The sequence below is a fragment of the Drosophila sulfurigaster genome, chromosome 2R (genome assembly GCF_023558435.1).
Source record: "Drosophila sulfurigaster albostrigata strain 15112-1811.04 chromosome 2R, ASM2355843v2, whole genome shotgun sequence".
In the NCBI taxonomy this organism is placed as follows: domain Eukaryota; kingdom Metazoa; phylum Arthropoda; class Insecta; order Diptera; family Drosophilidae; genus Drosophila; species Drosophila sulfurigaster.
In genome coordinates this window covers 2760013-2777184 of record NC_084882.1, presented here as the reverse complement: position 1 = coordinate 2777184, position 17172 = coordinate 2760013, and the positions used below count along the sequence as shown (strand labels likewise).

The following is a 17172-nucleotide window of genomic DNA, read 5'->3' as shown; positions in this document are numbered from 1 at the left end:
TCTTATACTGATGAGTGCAAAAAGTTTTGCAAGAGAATCTAATTAACTATACGCGTTTGTTATGCCGTTAGAACGGTATCTGATGATGCGATCAGTCATAAGGCAACAAGTTCGCAAGACAAAGCCCCTTCGGCACTATTCGCGTTTGTTGGAAGGTAAAACAAGAAGTGGCGTGAAAGTTAGTGGAACCGAATTAGTAAAAATACTAGATATGAGACGCTGGGTCGAAGACAGTTACAGTTGTGTAAATATTTGCACAGGATTGTGCATGGTTGGAGCCCCTAATCTTTCGTTTTGCTTGCATTAGATGTGGTCTCTCTCAAGTTATGTGTGCCCTTTCCCGATCACCTTCAAACGATATACACTTCCAACAAGTAGCTGTACCCAATCCGTCTAATTGTTCTTTTCCAACCTTTTTCCAGTACGAAAAGATTCGTACACATGTTGTTAGGGATCGATACTCCTTCTCTGCAATTACATTACTTATTGTTTGTTAATTATTAATCTTACATGTATTTATTAGTCATTTGGGTAAATTGGGAGTTAAAATTAGTTATATACTAATTATATAATTATATAAATTTGGCATAGTATTCTGTTAAAAAACAGACAAGGAACTAAAGAAATTGAAATAGAAATTGCTTTCTTTAATACAATCAATTTAAAATCCAAAACATTTTTTGAGGATATATTTGGGGGCTGCAATACTCTTAAATATATTTGTATATTGAAGATTAGTTGTATAAAATGCAATGTAATTCTATAAGTTTGCCTCTTTTCTCGAAATAGCCTAATTTATTTTGATCATCACAGGGTTGAATTAAGCACCCCGTGACAGTTCTATAGTCATACGGAGCTATCGCGTTTTATCATAAGCGGAGTTTGGACGGTAGCTTCATCATCAGATTGTGTTGGTTCAATCGTGTTTATGATGTTGCTTGGTGCTCCCATACAAGCTCTGCTCGTTTGTGATTGATTCATGTGATGTAACGCTATGGTTCGACCATGGGATTGAGCATATGTGTTTGATGCTGAAATCATAGAACTATTAGAAGTAGACGATGATGATCCAGCATATTCCTCCGGTGACTCTCGGGATACATGCGTATTACTTTTTTCCGCAGAAATCGGTAATTGATGAAATGTTGAAACGTTGGGAGTAACACGGTTTGGTTCAATGGCATTACTTGTATATGGGGGCCACTCGTTTTGAAATGACTGGCGAGGAAGGGTACATTGAGCAATGACATTTGAATACACATGGGGTGTAACATTCTGAAATAAAAATAAAAAAATATTATATTTATTATACATTATCCAGAATTACTGTCTGTATGTCCGTATAAACCCATAGATCCTATAGGTTATAAGAGATAGACATTTATTTAGTTTCCACAAATCGACAAAATTGAGTAGCAAGCCTAGTTTTAAGGCTAAAGTCACGATTATTGGTTGCGGTCTGATATATAATTTATTTGGAAGTTGATGTACTAATGGCAGCACGGGTTTTTTTAATTTTAATTTTTGAAACAACATGCATTAATCAATGCATCGACGTCTCATAAACTGCAGATCTTAACTGAGCTCAGCAAAGGAAGAAGTGTCTGGCGGTTAAACAATAACCTATAAATTCTAACCTATTAATTCAACAATAAAACTCGGGTTGGGATGTCAACTCAAACGACCGAAGCCTCTCTGCCTGTGGCGGTCACGCCTTTAATACCAGAGGTTGATGCGTGAGATATCAATTCAACGGTGCACGTTGGGGGTCTGACGAAGTTATACTTAAAGAAGAACAGGCGTTTGTCTTGTTTCTTGCGAGAAAAAAACGCAGAGTTTTTTATTTGTACTGACCGCTCTTTAAGAGTATTTAGTCGGAACTAAATGTTTCCATCAATTCGGTCATCTAGCCAAGCTTGGCTCTGCGTTGGAGCGTTAAAGGAGAGAGAAGCTGAGAGCACTCGAACATAGAGTGCTTGCTAGTGTGTGAGCGCATTGTATGCGAGCGATAAGCATTGAGTGGTTTTTGATCGGCGGAGCGGAGATAGCGCATGTTAAAGTGAAAAGTGCAAAGTGTAGTATGCAAGAACTTCGCTGTTTTTTGTCCGAAATGCATACATAACTGAATGTAACTTAAATTGTTTTGCACACACTTTGCATTTAACATAGCTTTCTCATATGCTCAACGTTTCTGTACAAACATACATACATACGTACACATTGCTTGGATGCTGTAACCGCGTGCATAGCACTTCTGCAAGATAGATATAGATTGGACAGGGCAGTGGTAGTTGCATTGGATATTCCCTAATATTTATATTCAAAGTAGGAGACGGTCAGAAGTTGAGAAATTGTTCCGTCATTACTCCAAGAATAGCGGTGAACCCCATGCCATTGTGCCAAAGTCCCCTTTGACCAAAGAAGGTTTTCATTCGGCTTGGTCCAGCTTGACATCTGAGAATTGTGTTCAATCTACCCGCCATTGGGCAAGGCTCTGGATCGGTTTCAAGAGCCTCACGCAAGGCCTCTGTCTCTAAGTAGGTCAAATCATTTCGAACACGAAGTTGCAGTCCTACAAGTTGTGTGGAAATCTGCCGGATATCCTCCCATCCATTCTGCTTGGCGGCTCTCTTCCTTGCGTTTGGACCCTTATAGGTTTTTGGTTGCATCCTGACTGGCTCTGTATCGGGATCCAATTGTAAGTCCTTATCGGCTCGATTGTCCGTCGAGCGAACAGCAACACTTGAAGAACTTCTTTTCAAATCCAAAAAACACTTTTTTTCAATTCCCCAAACACATCCGGCTTCTTCCGTACTAACGACGAGAAGTTGTGCGACTTTGAACTTAACGCAGTCACCTTTTGAGTGAAATGTGCTCTGCACCTGGCCATCCGTATTCCGCATTAACTTACAATTCACTTACGAGCACGCAAGCACTCTAAGTTTGAGTGCTCTCAGCTTCTCTCTCTACAGCAAAGCCGAGCTTTGCAAAGAGCTCGGCACTAGCTGATCGAAATGCCGATAGCATTTAGTTCCGACTAAATATTCTTAACGAGCGGTCAGTACAAATCAAAAACTCCATGCGAAACTTACAATAAACGTAAGGCCTGAAAGCTAATATCAAGTACAAAGCGGCTGTTCGTTTTCAAGTTCGGCTCGGCGACAGAGCACACATCGGTATAACTAATGCCACCTTGCACCTCAATACAACAGACTAGATGGAAAAAAAGAGTAGGAACTGTCCATGCAAGAGGAACCCCCACGAGTTTACAAACCTCTGAGTCTGCTGTAACTCAACCTTCAAAAATCTCAAAAGCCTTAAGCGGAGCTCCTCTTCGCCCTACAGGAAGGAGCCACTTACGTGTATAGGACGGATAACATTTGTGACTGTGAGGTTTATAAGATGATTTCCTCGTCCAACAGATATTCATTGCGAACGTTCTGCTCAGGCTTAAACATACACATACACATCTATGTTAATAAAGCTATTGTCAAAGCTGTCTTTCAATCCAATTCTGATTAATACGAGCAATGGAGTGTGGACCGAAATCTGAAATAAAACTCTTAAGGCGCTGCTCTCATCTTAATCTCCGAGAAAAAAGAATGGTGATTAACGGCTCTTTCCAAGTCTCCCGGTTATGACATCTGCAAAACACACAATAAAATAAATTGGGCAATTGACTCATTTGCGAGTGTCAGAATGCCCAGACTCGATGGACTTTCGCTAGCAATGCTGCAATCTAGCAAATCTGCGGTAATTATATGACTATTTCAGATATTCTCAGCGTGACTCGCTTGGCGCTTGACCTATTTTCTAGAGAATCTCCAAGATCAAGTACAAACGACTTTTGGTGAATCAGCCTGACGTCCTTTTTATTAAAAGCTTTGGAGAAGCTACTTAACCTGCACATCAGAAGTAAGACAGTTTATCCTTCATCGAAATAGCACTCGATTACAAAGAGTATGCTTTCCTAGATTTTTTTTGATGTTTCAGACATCTTCAATAATATGTCCAATGCCGTCATTACGAGGAGCTTGTCAGACATCTTCAATAATGTGTCCACGGACGACATTAGGAAGAGCCGTACTTTAGTCAACACGACTAAACATCTTAGCGACAGGCGGATAGAAGTTATGTATGGCGATTCGACTATTGCAAAGGTAGTGCGAGGTGTGCCCAGGGTGGGATCCTATAGCCATTTCTTTGGAATCTGGATCCCGAAATAATGGTTGGCATCGACTCCCTGGACATGTACGAATTTACTAAAGCCCATCTTGGGCGAATAGGCAATGACATTGTGTCCATAGGTAGGGAGGCCTGCATAGCCACTGACTATACTATCCCTCTCACTGACTGAATCGACTGAATTCATCTTACTCTAGAAGTGGTTCGGAGTATACATTCCACTCAAAATTTCATCAACATCTTTGTCGACAGCTACCATGACGTATCCTGTCTATTCTTCTGAATCTAAGTCATAAATATCCGGTATTGCTTCGGACGGAATAGGTCATTTTGTAGCTGTTTTAGTTGTAGTTCTCCATCTAATAAAGCATCAACATACGTACATAAATACCCGAGAATGACAGAAAGAAGATTTTTAATTAAAATTGTAAAGAGTGGATAACCTTAATTAGAACCCTGTGGTTCACCAGATGTAACATTCAGCTGTCAACAAAAAACCAATTGAATTTTATCAGAAACGCTTGTACTGTACTGCAAAACCTTAGCATTTCCATTGCATTTTGATAAGAGTGTGCAATGAGCTGTCTAATCGGACAGCTGTGCATATAATGAAGTTGTATAATTCTGGAAACCAAAACTCAATATGGATTCGCACAAGCATGCGATATTTTGTATCCTGTAGTATAATGCTTGGGTACACTCACCATTGGCAATGTTACAACCGGTCTTATATTTTGAGCATTTCTTCCACTGCGTAAGGTACAATAGCCAATGCTATGAGCCCCGCATAATGTTTCTTCCGTTATGTCCATATGCTGCCCCGTGGCGGAATTTATCAGAACATTTCTACAAGGATTACAACTGGTATCTATTGTAGATATATGTTGTCGCTTTCGTGTGTATTCGACCTGTTTGAATGAAGCAGAATGAATAGGTCACTTTGTAATTTTTTTAATTGGTAAAAAAAAAATTTATAGTAAATAGTTGTGGTTCAGTATTACAATTTACTATTGGTCTATTTTTGATCTGTGTTACAAATTTGTAAAACATTCTTGATACTATTACAACTGGAGTTATATGGAGAAGAAAATGTCTTTTAACCTACAGCTAGAGATAGTTAATATATTAAACTATAACTATAATATATTGAAAATATAAATACTTACTTGATCATCATAATCAATAAGTTCTGGAACTACATCAGGATTTCTTTCATCATTTTCATCAATATCCTTATTGACACTGTGATCACTTGGCCCAGGAGACGCATCTCTAGACTCGTGGTCGTTTGACAGTTCTTTTTTGTCGCCTTCGTGATGTAGCGGCGCAAGGAATTCGGAGTGCGAGCACTATAGCTAGGCTTGCGACAAATACAGCCAAAGTTAATCCTATAGTTAATGACACCATTGGAGAGAATAGAAGCTCTGCTCGTGGTTTATTGGCTATAATTAAAATAAAGGGATATAATTTTGAATTATTTCTACTGCAATTTTTATTTACAGGTTCAATTAGATATATCTCAAAGATTCAAAAGCCGTTGAAAATATTTTCCTACAAATTATTAAGAGAACCTCTTTGGTTGACGGTCCTAGAAGTCGAAGTCTGGCTCATGGGTGACGTTTTCAAACGCATTACTTCGGTGGAGACTGCCAAGAGCGAATGGACACGGGAGTGATGAAGAGACCAATTACCACTTTCATCATCTCGCTGATTCTGCTTAAAAAACATTAGGGACCGACACCCATACACGAAAAGATGTGATTTTCTCAATATGTACTATATAAATGATTTCAGTTTGCTTTTTGAAATACCAATCCACAGTGGTTGCGCCCATAGGCCAAAAATAAAAAAAGTCATATCAACAAAAATGCACGAAAAGTAAACAAATAGTTTTTAAATGGTCCAAGCTTCATCATGGCAAACTAGATTTTTCTGGATATCTAACGGTTTTTTCTAAAAATAGAATTAAGGTTGCGAGGAGGTGGTCATTTGCACAGCACAGCTAGCGCGCATTGCGAATTTTTTACAACAAAACCAAACTTTGGAGTGGTCAGTTCATTTATTACGTGTCCAAATTTAAAATATTTGTAATGGATTTTGAAGTTGAAGGTATTTTTTAAAATTTGAGATATTATAAAAAAAACGTACTTGTTACTCTTCTTGTTATATTAATTTGAAATAATACAAGTTTTTGTATACATATATTTTGAACGTCTTTTTTATGTTTAGCTAAAATTTTAGTAGTAACGCCACAGAAAGCCACAGTTAAGTTGTATACCAATGTGTTTGCCTGGCTCTAAAGGTAATAAATATGTACATTTTTTTTGCAGATATTTGCAGATGTGTTTAAAAATTCTAACGCTGTCTTAACATTTTCAGGGTCAGTTTTGCACTACAAAAATTTGTTTTCGCCTGTGTGCTTGTTGTGCTGTTGCCCTGTCTTCGTCTTTTGAGTTTGTGTTTATTAATAGTTTTTCATTTATTAATAGTTTTGATTTATTTTTTGTTTATTAAGTTGCATTTCATAGTGGTCCAACATTCGCAAGAGATTTCTAAATTCAATCATTTAAAATGAACTTTAATATTAAAGGTATTAACTTTAATAAATTCTTCTTGGGAAATTAATTTGATTAATTTATTATTTGTTGTGTATGTTTGATTAATTATACTTTTTTTATGTATTATGTGTACGTCATTTTTATGTTAAAATAGATTTTTAAACATGTTACCCCCGATCCCCCCTTTATGAGTGTTATCTGTGTATTTGTAAGGTTGTATGGGAGCTATAGGATATAGTCCTCCGATCTATCCAATTTTTTACTGTATATACAAAATATTTTTTTAAATTTTTGGGAAGAATTTCATAACGATATCTCAATGGGAAATATTTTTGGCCGTGGCTTCATACAAGCCCAACCACTGTGCAATTGGAGATGGTAAGAGTTACAGTTAGTATTATTAGGGAAAGATCTGAAGTGTTTAATTCATAAATTCAAAGGGATATAAAAGGATAGGATTCTGATCTAGACAGAATAACGCTGGATGATTCAGAAACAAAGAATAATTGACGGCATAGAGTTTTGTATACGATTTACTTGACCCACCGACACTTTAAGAAAACCGGTAATAAAATCCAGCCTAATCAAGCAATATGGTGTTTGTCAAGGCAAGGCCAAAACAGGTAAATCGGAAAACGAAGAAGGCCGATTGATGCTTAGGACAAGAATAATAATTGTAATAATAACAATATGTTTTTTCAAGATTACTTAAGACCAGAGAGGGACAATAATGAAATTCTGTCAACTGAGAGACAGAGAGTTGTTGAGCGATAAATTCGTTACACTGTTACACGGCTCGAAAATGTCCAAACCAGACAGACTCTTGTCTAATTTCTGGAAAATGTCACAAGGTCTTACATTATATGTTTACGACCAACCGTTTGTTTCCGAAACGTTTAGCAAAGCGTCAAAGAAGATTTGATCACAATAGCACGAGGTTCATTACTAGTTTTGAAGTTGAGATGGAAAAGCTTCTAAATTTCTGAAATTTGGAATTGCGAAGGTAGTACGCGAGAAAGCCTTGGTCTCTTTTTCCACCTTCTCTCCATTTATATTGGCATAGCATATCGCAAGTAGGCGTATTGACTCTTATCGCAAATAGGCTAATGTGGTCGCGGCTACGAGGTTTTTGGGTCTGTCTCGACTCGTTCTGCGCCATTATACCATGCGTGTGATAATTGGGAGAGTAAAGTAGAGGCAAATGAAATTCCTGTTCAAACTCTTGCGAAATTAACTTTGAACTGCATTGAGTACTTTTATAGATTTAGATAGGCTTTTCTCACCATATTGGACAGCTCTTGATCCCTCCAAGCGGATGCTCGAGATTAGAGCGTCTCTTTTTATCCTGGCTTGTTTCTCAAATTGCATTTTATTTGGGGAAAATCTCGGAACAATTTCCAAGTTGGATATTTTGACGGCAAAGTAGAGATGGCTAATAAACGGTTCGGTATAAATATATCTTGCAAAAATACATGATGAAAATAATCAAACCACCAAAATATTGTGGTGGCGCAGAAAAAATTCAGAACCTTTTTATAACCGCTACCCATAGGGTAGAAGGGTGTTATACCTTGTTCCGGCAAGAAATATACATATGTAACAGGTAGAAGGAGGCATCTCCGACTCTATAAAGTAAATATATTCTTGGTGAGCATGAACAGGTGAGACGATCTAGCCATGTCCGTCTGTCTGTCTATAAGCTATAAGACCCCTAGTAATTGGACGCGTTTGCCCATACAAAAGTATTTGCACAAATATTATTTTATTGTAACCTAATTTTCAGGAACGCTTGTTATTTGATTTTTTATTTGTGGGAGCGAAAGTGGGTGTGGCAAAAATTTGAAACAAACTTGATCTGAGTGCAAACATAACAAATGCTGTCTGAGATCCAGTGTTTCATACGGACAGATGGACAGACAGACTGACGGACATGGATAGATCGTCTCAAAAAAGGGGCAAACACGCCAACTTATTACGGATTCTAGTAGGTTTGGCGTGTTCCCGCCTAACTATTCCGAAACTAAATTAAAACCTATACAGTCAACACCCGTTAAATTGTTTTTTGATTCCAGTACAATGATTACAAGTGCACACAATAAAAGATTTACACTGCACAAAAAAGTTCGTGTTTATATAACGATTGTAAGTGTTAATTCCTTCAGCCACTATCCTCGTTCACTATCCTGTAGCATAGCCAAATTTCCACTATAGTTTGTGCTTTGCTTATCGGCTACTAGCTTTGCGGTGACTCTTTGGCACAAAAAGACTCTGAAGTGATTGCCAAAGCATAGTATATCCAAAAGACCGATGCACTGCAACCAGCCGTATCAGCGCATCTCTGGAAGCAGACTATCAGCTATCCGTCACGACATTGTGACACACACAATCCTCCTAATCGAGCTTCTCCTCGTGCTGGTCACCATGCCCCCTTTATTGCTTTTTTGATTCTATATGTTCTTTTCTTTTCAAGTTCACGACAAATATTTTGTAGAAATTAAATAAAAGTGAAGTTTTTTTCCAAAGAACAAGTATTTTCTTATTCTGCGAAACACAAGCACGAGCTAGCAGGCGATGGATAGGTCAATATTTGTCCTCGTTGGGGTTTGGCTACCGATACCAGAAGCGTGACGACATCTTAATACCACGAAGCTGTGGTATGATTCAAAAGAAACTGCTAAGCTTTCAGAAGAATATGAGACTCGATCCATAATTTGGACTAACATTCAGCCAAATTATAAACCATTATTCCTTAGTAGTAAAGAGTCAATCGACTACAGGCCGCAACTATTACATGCGAAAAAAAAAGATTCGTAGTAAGTTACCCGCAATGCCGGGTAGCATACTCAAAAATCAGATCTTAGAGCTAAATTATTTTCCAGCTGTCCATAAGGTGTAAGCTGCTTACAGAAATTGTATGTAAGAGACAGAAAGAGGCATCTTGGACTCCATAAAATAAAATTCTAACATTGATCAGCGCCAACAGCCATATTCGTTTGTCCATCTCTCCATATAAAAACCTAGATCTCAAACACCATAATAGATAAAGCTTTAATTATTTATCGACAGAACTTCCTATTGTTGGATGCGGATCAAGTTTGTTTGATCTTTTTCACATAATTTCAAAGATACATACCAGAGAGCTGCAACGATCACAATTTTTTCAATCATACCCGATCATTGACTCGGATTTTTTGTGATGCAAAACTTTGCTTCAACGAACATGAATTGATCGTAAGCAAGCCTGTTCAAAGCGAACATTCAGTTCCGATCACTCGTGCCTGGTTTGAATTGATTTACTTTGATCGAACGCTTTGTGTGAGCAGCAAAGAATGATTGAGAATGCTGCTTACATTCAGATCGATCACGCTCATACCGTTTGGTCATACCGGGTGGTTCGATTCAACCCGATCTACTTATTTCATCATAAGCCGAAACTCGCGCGCACATGCTAAATACATATACTCGTATTGTTGATGCGAGCGCATTGCTAGGTGAGAGGCACACCTCCGCTCCGCCGACCGAAAAGCACTCAAAGCTTTTTCGCTCACTAGCAATGCACTCAGTGCGTAAGAATGCACTCAAGCTCCAGTGCTCTCAGCTTCTCTCTCCCACAACTCACCACCGCTGAGCCGCGCTCAGCATAGATCAACGAAATGCCGTCGGCATTTCTCTAAAGATCAGTTCTAATTTTCGCCTCTTTCGCTACGGTATAATTACCCCCCAATTGTGCGTCTTCAACAACCCGAAAAGTTTCCCAATAAATATACTATTTATTATAAGAAAAAACCGCGAGTGTTTTCATTTCGGAAAAGGAAGAACTCTTGGAACTTTTCAGCGCCCCCACGAACATTTGGTCCTTCGAGCCGGATCATTATCATCGGCACTCCAGCATACTACGCTGATAAGTATCACAAGTTTTTTCCATTTGTCCTATCACTTCTCCCACGGTCGTCCGCCCCTCAATTTCCGACATATTGTGCAAAAGATTCCAACATCTTTTGCCAAGTTGCTTTCCTTTTTGCTTCGGACGACCTTTTCTGCGTTAATCCTATATACATTCATTTATAATAAAATATTATTATATTTTTGTTCCACCAATCGCGTACGTATTTATGCATGTGTGTTTATTTTTTTAAGTGCAAGTGCATATTAGTGAAAAGTGTAAATTATTAAGAGAGCTACTGTGTAGGGGGGCGTCTTCAGAATAATAATAACACTTTAACTTTTCGAATTGTTGGAATTTGTAATTTTACAATTATTTTATTGCACTTGGAAAATGTACACTTGTTGTGCCGGTCAGAATAGTAGAACATATGTTATATGAAAAAGCACTAAAAGTGGGCAGGGTGACCAACATGAGGATAAACTAGATCAGTGTGACTGCGCGTGTGACAAGGTCACACGCACAGTATACTAACTTTGTCGCTATCGATATCAATCGATCGCGACCACACTGTCAGCTGTTTTGAGTGGTCACTCCTGCCATCATCTGGCATCAACATCCTCCCCCCCTTGCAATGAGTTGCAAACGGATTTATTGTCCACATGGACCGGACAGAATCCAATTCTGGGCCATTGGCAAATCGTTGGTGCTCGGCAGGATGCCATGTTGAATGATGTGAGGATACACATCAGTGCCGAGCACCAGGGACGGAGGGGGCAAGGATGTGAGCGAAGTTGGAAACTCCCCAGAGGTGAGGCCTGCTCGTGGGCGACGGCGAGCGGGAACGTGGCCGTGCTGGAATTCAAGATCGAGTCGTTTCCGGCTGGTCGTCGCGTCGTCACTGACGACTTGACATTCACGTATTTGGCTGGTTCCATCAAATAAATTTCTGGTACTTGGGTCCCATGGCAGCAATCATGTAATAGAGTTGAGGCCCATCCACACGGAGAAGGGCATACAACATGGAATGAAACAAGAACAAATGATTATTACAGTAGCTTCTTTACAGTATAGGACAGCACAGGACGACGAATAGAGAAACGAAGTAGGAGGTTATTCGTCTTTGTGTCGATGCCTATCTGGTTTGGATGAATGATGAGGCAGATACAAATTAGGAGTGGTGACGGGCTTCCGGAATGGAAGAGTCACCCGAGATCTGCCACATCTGCTGCGTGAAGTTGTGTTTTCGCAGCTAACCAGCTTCGACGGAATATCCTCCGCCTCCCAAACTTTGGAGCTTAGTCTGTCGAGTTGATCGTCTGCTTGGATAGCGACTCTTGTCGAAAACGCAGAGACAGTTGTCGACACATTCTGGGAGACGGGGCCGGTGAGAATCCAACCAAACACGGTTTGTTGGCCAAGGAGTGAGCCACAAATGTTTGGCCGGGTACCGCTCAGGATGACTGACGGAAGGATATCCGCGCCAATTAAGATGTCAATCTGAGCACCTTTGTAGAAGTTTGGATCTGCCAGTTCAATCGCTGGTAGATCCTTTAGGAACCCTTTCGGCACTCGGAATGATGGCTGCTTGTCTGCCAGTTGTGGAATAACGAACGCTGAGGTCTCGATGTGGAGCCTCGGCTTCGTTGGACAACCAATGCTGAAGTTGCATAACTTCTGCGGTTGGGCCGCAATTGCATGATTCAGCCCGGATACTTGGGCTTGCACGGATTGGAATGGCAACTTTATGCGCTGGAATAAACGCTCAGAAATGAAAGTCGCTTCGGACCCTGAGTCGATTAGTGCTCGTGCGGTGTATGTAGTACCTAGATGGCATACATTGACAACCGCCGTGCCGAGAAGGATGTTCTGAGCGTTAATGGCAAAGTAATTTTGTACATTTGTTGCTGATTGATTCGGAGTGGACTGTATATTGGGAAGTGTGGATGGAGTGGAAGAGGCACAATTGTGGGCACTGTCGCCCCGATGGAGAAGAGTGTGGTGCCGCCTCTTGCATGTCAAGCAATTGTGCGCACTCGTACACTCTCGGAGTTGGTGACCTCTTGCGAAGCAGTTTAAACAGAGACTTTTCTGTTTGATGTAGCTCATCCGATCATTGACCGACATTTCAAGGAAGCTTGGACAAACCCGGACAGGGTGATTCTCTTTTGAGCACAAGTCACACGATTTGCCTCTCTGAGTGACTCGGGCCTTGAAAGAGTTAATTCGCTTTGAACTCTGCTGTGGACGGGATGGTCCAGCGGTAGAGTTCTGCGAGGTTTTTTGCGTCACGTCCTCAACAGCCTCGAGCGTACGATAACGCTCGTTGAGGAATGTGCTCATGTCCTGCCATGCGGGAATCTTGGTCTTGTCCACCAATGATTGCTCCCATAGTGAGAGTGTAAGTTTGGGGAGCTTGGATGAGCAAAGAAAGACCAGGATGCAGTCGGCGAAAGGACTAGAGACTGAAATGTCTGAGTGGTCAAGAGCGGTCAAGCACCGCTGAATTGTGCCATGCAGCTCCTTAATCGCTGCTCCAGACTCTTGCGAAACCGTGGACAGGTTGAAGAGAATTTTAACTGGCTCGTTATTAACAAGCGCTTATTTTCGAATCGCTCGCAGAGAGCACTCCAAGCCAACGCGAAACCATCGTTCGTCAGCGGAAATTTGGCTACGATCTCATTGGCCTCATCTGCGGTTTTGAATTGAGATGGAATAGTTTTTCAACCGGAGTCAACCTCGGATTGTTGACGTAGATGGCCGTGAAAAGATCACGGAAGGTCGGCCACCGCAAGTAATCCCCACGGAATACTTCGATGTCGACTGGAGGGAGCCGGCAGCCACTGGAGAACACAGGAGGAGCGGATGCTTCACTCCTGGTTGATTCGGAAACTTGTGTAATTTGCCCCTTTACATGGGCGAGACACCGCTCATACACTGCATAGCAGTGGTCATATTTGGCCTCCATGGCCTGTATGCCTTCGTTGTCGCCGTCTCGATGCAGTGCATCAGCGCACTTGGCATAAGCGGTCTCTACACTGTCCCAGAGGGCTTGCAGGCGGTCACGACGGATCTCGTACGTGTGTACATTGTCGTCTTCGGCTGCAGGCCCTCTGACCCGACTCTCAAAGTGCACCAGTCTGTCAGAGACGGCGATGAAGTTGCTGAGAGCCATCGCACGGGTGTTGCTAAGTTTAGCCTGGACGGATCGTGTAGTTGCAGAAGAAGCAGACGGCGATGGACGATCAACTTTGACTCGGAGTTGAGCGGCAGGAGTGGCGGATTTGGATCCCGAAGGAGCGGGCGAAGCGGACGACAGGCGACGAGCTGTGGTCGGAAGCTTTAATGAAAGTTTAGAGTCCTTTTCACTCTTTTGACTTTTGGACATACTACGCTTCGGCAGCCGAGAGCAAGCACAAAAAATGGAAAGGAACTTCGGCTATCACAGGATAGTGAACAAAGCCGACACAACTATATACGGAGTGTATATTGAATATATACGGAGTGTATATGGAATATATACGGAGTGTATATGGAATATATACGGAGTGTATATGTAATATATACGGTGTGTATATATATACGGAGTATATGTATATATACGGAGTGTATATGGAATGTATACGGAGTGTATATGGAATATATACGGAGTGTATATGTGTGTAAGTGTCGTATATGGAAGTGTTCGTGTATGTATGTGTGTCGTATGTGGATGTATATGTGTCGTGTGTATATGTATATATATATATATATATATATATATATATATATATATATATATATATATATGTGTAGTGGATCTACGCGCGTTTGTTTTAATAGAGTGCAACTTCCTTGTTATTTAGAGTAAAATAACACGAAGAGGTTGCATACACTGGAGTGTGTCAAAAGCAGACAAACGCGACACGACAGAAATGTAACAAAGTACATACAACAGCGGCCAAATAGGAAAATATAAGCGAACTCTTTTAAACTGTATAGATACTTACACATACATACATATACATATAAGGATATATATATATATATACTGTGCAAAGTATACACAAAGTAGAAAAGATTGCGGAAAGAAAGTCGGTAGAACGCTTATGTACTTATATATATGCTGTGTCACATATATATAATGTACAAGGAAAAAGAATATGGCGCGAACACGACACTTGCACAAAATGTATGGAGAATGTATGAAAGTGTATTACTTATCTTGAAAAAAACCAATGCTATTGCTGGGGTCGAGCGAAACCAATCATATATCCGGCTCGAAGGACCAAAATGTGTAGGGGGGGCGTCTTCAGAATAATAATAACACTTTAACTTTTCGAATTGTTGGAATTTGTAATTTTACAATTATTTTATTGCACTTGGAAAATGTACACTTGTTGTGCCGGTCAGAATAGTAGAACATATGTTATATGAAAAAGCACTAAAAGTGGGCAGGGTGACCAACATGAGGATAAACTAGATCAGTGTGACTGCGCGTGTGACAAGGTCACACGCACAGTATACTAACTTTGTCGCTATCGATATCAATCGATCGCGACCACACTGTCAGCTGTTTTGAGTGGTCACTCCTGCCATCATCTGGCATCAACAGCTACTAAAGTGCAAATATTATATATTGTATATTCCATACATATATAAACATACATAATAACTAAAATCCAAGCTGTGTGTACAAGCATTTCGTATTGCTTTTAATTCTTGTCCGTTTTATGTTTTGTATGTCGCGATCATGATACAATAACACAAGGTAGTCTCGTCGGCAAAAGCTATCCGTTATCTATACCATACATAAGTGCGAGTGAAACGACTGCGCCTAGTGAGTGCGAAAGAATCGACAGTAGAGCTTTGTGATTAACCCTTAAATGGCGCATATGGTTTAATTGTTCCACTGTATTAAAAAGAGTTGAATTGTTTTTATAATTAAATTTTTTACAGTTTAGAAATTGATAGTAATCGTTATTTTTGTTTTTTGATTACTAATTATTTTGTTCAGGTTTTTAATTCTATCATAAAGTTCAAATATATATATAATATAATTGCAATCTGACATTTTTGCCTTGCGCAAGGGTTAATATTTAGAGAAAAGATCGTCCGCATACAACCTTTCCCCTTCAACAAGCACGAGCGCACTGAGCGATAACGGCTCGAAGCCGAACGAAGAGGCACACGACGAGACTACCTTGTATAATTGTATCATGGTCGCGATAATCGCCGACATACATACATACACACATACTTTGTGCACTCTCTCTTGTCCGCAAGCGCTCCGGCTTGCAGCCGCGCTTGCTCTCGCTCTCTCTTCACACACGCACATACCTTTGTGCACTCTCTCTTGTTCGCAAGCGCACCGGATTGCAGCAGCACTTGCTCTCTCTCTCCGAATACAAACACACGTGCACTTCGTCTGCTCAAACGTTTGACAGCGCAGTGCAGACATACATACATACATACGTACATACTGCAAGTACTTCTGCGAGTGAAGTAATAGATTGGCAGGGCAGCGGTAGTCGCACTCGACATACCCTACCCTTTCCTTGATTTTTTGTCCAAGTGATATATTTAGTGTGTGTATTTGAGAGCAACTCCCACACACATATACACACCTACGTATAAAGACACTTCTCCTTCCAACACATATCCATATACAAATATATATTATAAATAATCTTTGTTTTTTTTTCGTGACAATTTATTTATTATTTGTTCCATCCAGCGCATCTTTAACCACATTTGTGTTTTTTCCAGCATATTGTGTTTTTGTGGTATTTTTCCGTGCTTTTTTTTGTTCTTGTTTTCGACAATCATTTGCTTGATTGTCGCGGGAAACTTCCCCGGCCCCCTTTGCGTTCGTTGCTTGTGTCCGCAGTCCGTACCCATTTGGGTGTAAAATACCTCAGCGCAGTCTGTGGTATTTTTTCTAGTATTTTTTGGTATATTTTCTACTAGTTGCTACGTTTCCTTCCGTCCCGATCCACAAGATGGCACAAAACAAAGTAGACACAGCGTTGACGAAATTCATCGCCGCGACTGGTCGTATCAGTCACTTTGCGGCGAGAGTCAACAATCCTTCGGCTGATAGCCTCTCCCTATATACGTGCCAAGTCCGAAGGGACCAGATGCGGTCCTTATGGGAAAAGGTCGAGAATGAGTATGAGGCTTGCTCTTGCGTCATGTCTGAGGAGATGACCACAGAAGAGCTCCCTACTGTTCAGGCCAAGTACGAGTACTGCTATGCTGCCTACGAGCAGTGTGCAGCTCTGTTAGGTGAGCTCAGCATCCCAGGTGCTCACCCCCGTACACCCGTACAACCACAAGCTGTGCAATTTATGCGGGTGTCGATTACACACCGAAGTTTTCGGAGGCGATTACACTCGCTGGCCCACCTTCCGGGATTTATTTACGGCCCTCTACATCCAGAACCCGAGACTGTCGGCAGTTGAGAAACTTTTCTATCTCAACTCCAAGACCAGCGGTGAAGCCCATTCAATTGTTTCAAAGTCTCCTTTAACAAATGAAGGGTTTCAGTCGGCTTGGTCCAGCTTG

At 40.7% G+C, this 17172-nt stretch overlaps 1 protein-coding gene across 1 annotated transcript in view; it reads right to left on the bottom strand.

Annotated features, from left to right (window-relative positions):
• Window positions 1-533: 533 nt before the first annotated feature.
• The window catches only part of LOC133837204 (hemicentin-1), a 188392-nt gene continuing 171753 nt past the window's right edge, over window positions 534-17172 (bottom strand). Inside the window, 4 exon segments of the mRNA XM_062267880.1 lie at window positions 534-1275; window positions 4890-5093; window positions 5352-5486; window positions 5488-5627. Coding sequence (XP_062123864.1) covers window positions 847-1275; window positions 4890-5093; window positions 5352-5486; window positions 5488-5627 — 908 coding nt within the window. The 3' untranslated portion in view covers window positions 534-846.